The sequence below is a fragment of the Grampus griseus genome (assembly GCF_964374135.1).
Source record: "Grampus griseus genome assembly, chromosome: 4".
In the NCBI taxonomy this organism is placed as follows: Eukaryota; Metazoa; Chordata; class Mammalia; order Artiodactyla; family Delphinidae; genus Grampus; species Grampus griseus.
The window spans coordinates 95,462,629-95,468,617 of NC_138997.1; the positions used below are offsets into that span (position 1 = coordinate 95,462,629).

General features: G+C 39.9%; 1 protein-coding gene across 1 annotated transcript; it reads right to left on the minus strand.

Moving 5' to 3' along the window:
• Nucleotides 1–2,076: 2,076 nt before the first annotated feature.
• Nucleotides 2,077–3,437, minus strand: LOC309821826 (heterogeneous nuclear ribonucleoprotein A1-like). The gene has a single exon (XM_082653306.1). It carries the CDS (start codon nucleotides 3,385–3,387, stop codon nucleotides 2,425–2,427), a length of 963 nt encoding a protein of 320 aa, XP_082509432.1. The 5' UTR covers nucleotides 3,388–3,437; the 3' UTR covers nucleotides 2,077–2,424.
• Between the last annotated feature and the right edge of the window lie 2,552 nt (nucleotides 3,438–5,989).

Below are 5,989 nucleotides of genomic sequence, written 5' to 3' on the forward strand. Positions count from 1 at the left end.
GAACGGTGAGATAATAATACATTTGTGTTGTTTTAAGCTGCTAAATGTGTGGTATTTGGTACAACAGCGTAGATAATTATACAAGTGGATGCAGGTGTTGTGAGCCGGGTCGCGCTCAAGTTTTCGGTGAATCTTTCGCCTCCTCGTTTTCGGCCGCTGTTGACGAGTGTTGTTTAGGGCTCTTGTCATTAATGGTTACCAAATGGTGAATTTTCCTCTAATTCTGTCATACCTTCTGCATTTATTAGCTGGAATTCTCTAAAGAAGAACTTTTGTTTGTAAATAATTCAGTTTCCCTGAAAAAAGTTTTGCATATGAAAAGCAGATAAATGCCTTACATTTTCTCTTTATTCGTTTTCGGAATACTGATGGTGGTTTTGCTATGATTTCAGGCAAACAGTACGTTGTTTTGTTTTCTGTATTATTATGAATTTCTGGAGTATTATATATTTGTGTGTTTCAGCCACATTGCTGTCATTAATTTCCTTTTGGTGCTTCAATGGTCCCATTTTTGGCCAATGGAAATCCCTTCAAGTTGGGTCCTGTGTCTTTTTGTCAAGGCCTCATCATTTATGATAGCATTCTTTCTGGCACTACGAATTCTCCTTTATCTTGTTTATCTTATACATTTTATGCCCCAGACATTGCTTTGTCCGTTTCCCCAAGAATCCTTTGTTTCTTTTTGGGCGTTTAGAGGCTACAGTCTGGGCGCTTAGGGGTACTTTTGTCCTTGCTTCAAGCCATCTGGGAAGACAGAGATAGGACAAGTTGTTTTTTAGAAAGAAAATAATAAGTTTCCAAATCAAAGGTTACAATACATGGTTTATACTTTGATTTTTATACTTTAATCCCTTTGTTAAAAATTTTGGTTTCTGACATCATTAATATAATTTATTTTTTGTTCTGTTATCTAACAACGCAAATATTATAACTGCTAACAAGATTGCTGAATCTGGTTTAAGATTTCTCTGCAGTTTGTTTTGGTGGTGGTGATGGTTGTTAGTTTATCCCTTTAGGGAAGTACAGTGAAGATAACTGTATTTAAAGGATTGAAGTGGTCTTCACTAAGTGGTTATGCCACCAATTTCCTATTCTTTTTTTTAATAATTTTTGGGGGGTTATGGGGTTTTTTGGTCTTTTTAAAAATGTTTTTAAATATGTAAATATTTGTGTAATTTTAAAGTGAAAAAATAAAATAAAACCAGGGGCATTTGGGAGTTCTAGCTTCTTGTCTCCTTCCTTCCCTGACTTCATTGTCTTTTCTCTGTAGGGAGACTTCTTATTAGTTCTTAGTTTTAGGTCCATCAACTTTTAATTCAGAAAAATACAATTAAATATATATATGTGTATATGCACATATAATCATAGTTTTCCTAACCTAAATAAAAATGTCTTCTTTAGAACACCGTTTACCTTGCTTTTTTAACTTAACCTATCCTGGAGATCACTTCACAGCAGTATATAGAGGTCTTTCTCATTCCTTTTTATAGCTATGTGATATTTCATAACTTATTCATAATAGATTTATTCAGCCTGTCCCCTTTTGTTGGATGCTTGATTTGTTTCCAATCTTTTGTTATTATAAATAATGCTGTGATGAGTCCTGTGCCTTCTTTTTTGCTTGTTTGCTGTGTACACTTAGGATATATTTATAGAAATGGGGTTGCTGGGCCAAAGGGTAAATACACCCTTTTTTTTTTTTTTTAAGAGGGTATTAAATTGTTTATTTATTACACATGATAATGGATGATACACAAACTTCATTCCCATCTATATCTGGTACCATAATCCAATTTAGATATATTGCATAGGATGTGCCAACAATCATATATTAATAATCAAAAAACTCCATGACTTGGCTTGGGTGACCCTTTTTCACGGTGAACTCCAAGGTCACAACGCAGTAACTGTCAGTTCAACTACACCAAGGTTTCAGAAGACAGTAGCTTCTCCACCAAAGCAGGTTGTAAATAAATTTTGAATGGAACCTGGCATCACCCTGAAGGAATACTAACTTCACACTGTTGGGGTGGTTTACCAAAATGGCTTCAGAGTAGACTAACTTTACACAGCACATTTAAAAAAAAGACACATTTATTCAGCGTCACGATCAGACTATTACATTTAGCAATCAACAGCATGGGTGCAAAAAAAAAAAAAATCTACATTAAAACCCTTTGTTGGAATGCTTTACACTTTCCACAGAACAGAAACTAAAATAACCTGTTATACAATTAGTCACAAATACAGTCCTCGAGTTTTTTTGCCCATACACATGAGTATTGTCTAAAACATGTCTTCTTTGTAGCAGCTGGGCCCTGCCACCACTGTGCTTGGCCGAGTTCACAAATCTGTTGTAGCCTGTAGCTTCCCTGTCACTTCTCTGGCTCTCCTCTCCTGCTAAGCTTTGTTTCCTGGCAGTAATCAAAACCTTCTGCCACTGCCATAGCTACTGCTGCTGCTGGAACCACCATAGCCACCTTGGTTTCGGGGTTTGGCAAAGTATTGGCCTCCACCACCATAGGGGCCAGAACTTCTGCCTCCAAAGTTTCCTCCTTTCATGGGTCCAAAATTTGAAGACTGATTGTTGTAACTGCCAAAATCGTTGTAGCTTCCACCACCTCCAAAATTGCTTCCATCATTACCGAATCCATTATAGCCATCCCCACTGCCACCATATCCACCACCACCGCGGCTGCCACCAAAGCCACCTCGACCACTGAAGTTTCCTCCACGACCAAAGTTGTCATTCCCACCAAAACCACCTCCACGACCACCACCAAAGTTTCCAGAACCACTTCGACCTCTTTGGCTGGATGAAGCACTAGCCATCTCTTGCTTAGATAGGGCTTTCCTTGCTTCACAGTTGTGGCCATTCACAGTGTGGTATTTCTGAATGACAATCTTGTCTACAGAGTCATGATCATCAAAGGTTACAAAAGCAAAGCCTCTCTTTTTGCCACTGCCTCGGTCAGTCATGATTTCAATCACTTCAATTTTCCCATACTGTTCAAAATAATCTCTTAGATGATGTTCTTCAGTGTCTTCTTTAATGCCACCAACAAAAATCTTTTTCACAGTTAAGTGGGCACCAGGTCTTTGAGAATCTTCTCTTGAGACGGCCCTCTTTGGTTCCACAACTCTTCCATCCACCTTGTGTGGCCTTGCATTCATGGCCGCATCCACCTCCTCCACAGTGGCATATGTGACAAACCTGAAGCCTCTGGAGCGTTTGGTGTTTGGATCCCTCATTACCACACAATCTGTGAGCGTTCCCCACTGCTCAAAATGGCTCCTCAGACTCTCATCGGTTGTTTCAAAGCTCAAACCTCCGATGAAGAGCTTCCGCAGCTGTTCGGGCTCTTTGGGTGACTCTGACTTAGACATAACGGCAGTGGAGGGTGGGGGGAGACGTCAACGATGCTTACTCGGCGGCGTCCACGAGCAGAAAAAAGCTACACCCTTTTTTAATGAAAAAAATTCATAGTTATTTTTTATTATAACAATCATAAGGCAGAACAGAAAAGTATAATTTTGGTAGATTTTCCCGAAGTCCCCTTCATGGAAGTTATGCATTTTGCATGCATGAGCAGTTTTTGAGAGTTCACCATCTCTCCATAGGGATTGACTTGTTAATTATTGCCAACCCATGCTCTTGAGTGCTGATTCTTCATGTGTAAATTATGGGTAACAATTCCTTTCTTGAAGAGTAGGAGGATAAAATCTAAGAAGTACAAAAAGAAAGTGCTTGATACAGAGCAAGTGTTTAATAGATACAAGCTTACTTTCCTCCCTTCTTTGTTCAACAAATCATTCCAGTCGTTCATTTAATAAATGTGTGTTGAGAGCCATGTGCTAGACCCTTCTGTAGGGAACTAAAGATCAGCAATAAACAGACGCATAAGCTCTTCCTCATAGAAACTACATGATACAGAATTTGGTAAACAGATAAAAAAAGATGCATTCCAGCAGTGCTTCGATGTAGAAACACAAAGAAGGTAATGAGAGAGAGAGCTGAGGGTGTCAGGGGTGATTGTGTACCTCAGTCTTTTCATTTTTAAGAAAATACATACTGTTTAATCTATTTCACAAGGTTGCTTGGAAAATGAAATAATTTCTGGTTATTTAAGTGTTTTGAAAAGTTGCTTAACTCTTGTTTTTTATCCTTGAGGAAAAGAACAAAAAGAAAGATGCTCCCTTAGTTTCCTAGGGCAGTCATAGCCAAGCTCCACAAACTGGGTGGCTTTGAACAACAGAAATGTATTGTCTCACGGTTCTGGAGACTAGCACTCTGAAATCAAGGTGGCAGCAGGTTCATGCTCCCTCTGAAACCTATAGGGAACTTCTTCCTTGCCTCTTCCCAGCTTCTGGTGGTTTGTGGGCAGCCTTTGGCATTCCCTGGCTTGCAGCTGCATCCCTCCAATCTCTGCCTTCATTGTTAATGGCGTTCTCCCTGGGTGTCTTTGTATCTTCATGTTTTCTTTTTTTAATTAAATTTTTAATTTAATTTTATTTTGATTCTTTTCTCTTTTTTTAAAAAAAACTTTATTTATTTTTGGCTGCGCTGGGTCTTTGTTGTTGCGAGCGGGCTTTCTCTAGTTGCAGAGAGCAGGGGCTTCTCTTGTTGTGGAGCACGGGCTCTAGAGCGCAGGCTCAGTAGTTGTGGCGCGTGGGCTCAGTTGCTCCACGGCATGTGGGATCTTCCCGGACCAGGGCTCGAACCCGTGTCTCCTGCATTGGCAGGTGGATTCTGCACCACCAGGGAAGCCCCACGTATTTTCTTGTACTGACATGATTTATCGATTGATGGCTTGGGGGCCATCCAACTCCAGTATGACCTCATCTTAAATAATCGCAGTGTATTTCCAAATAAGATCACGTAGGAAGGTACTGGTGATTTGTAGTTTAACATATATTTTTTTGGGGGGGAATGCACAATTCAACCCATAACAGATGTTAATATGCAAAACTCAGCACTCAAAACAAGCTCCAAATGTCTTCTGGCAAAGTAATAGGGATAGAGATGAACAAAGTAGGAGGGCGTTCTGACTCTTCCTCATAAGAGGTCTGAGTGAGGAGCTTCCTAACAGAACTGTTATCACTGTGTCAATTCAGTGTCCAAATGACTGGCCATTTGCCAGTTTCCTCATCTTCCTTCAGAGCCAGATGCCTGGGTTTCTTTCTTCCTACACAGGCATGAGATTTTTAGGGAATAAGTCAGTTGCTCTTGTGAACATATCAGCAGACAGAGCCCAAACAATTAAAACTTGCTCTCTCTCTTCCTAAAGCAAAAAAAGAATTATAGTTATTTTTGGTTATAATAATAGTAAGGCAGAACAGAAAAGTGTAAAGTATAAAGAAGAGACCACCACACACTTGAGAAAGAGATGATTACTGTTTACACTTTGGTAAATATACCTCAGTACCTGTCTTGTGTGCCAGTGTGTGTCTGTGTGTGATTGTGTATGTGCGTGCATGTGTATTTTGTATCGATTAGGAATGCATCTGTCTGAAAGTAATAGAAAACCAAACGAGGGTGGTTTAATAACTAACAGTTTACTTGTCTCATATTTTAAGAACCCTGGAGGTAGGTAGTTTCTGATGTTGGATTAAGGATTCAGTGGTGTCAGGGCTAAGAATCAACGATCCTCTTACATATTTATAAGATATTCTCTTATTCCTTTCCATTATGGTCGCACAAGGGCTGCCACAGGTGTAGCCGTATTACTGGTAATCCAGGAAAGAAGAAAAAGAAGAAAGCTGTCATCCGTCCCCTTTTGTTAGGAAAGCAAAAGCTTTTCCTGAAACCATCCCATGCCTCTCTCCCACCTCCAGCCATTGGATCTGCTCAGCTCATTGTTGGTAGAGTCACATGACTGTTTCTAGTTGTATGGGGCGCTGGGAATGTGGGGAACAGGATTGCTTAGATCAGGGATTGGCCAGCTATGCTTCATGAGCCAAATCTGCCCACTGCCTATTTTTGTAAATA

Excerpts from the sequence above, each read along its gene's own strand:
- LOC309821826 (XM_082653306.1), bottom strand. The coding sequence starts at position 3,387 with ATGTCTAAGTCAGAGTCACCCAAAGAGCCCGAACAGCTGCGGAAGCTC.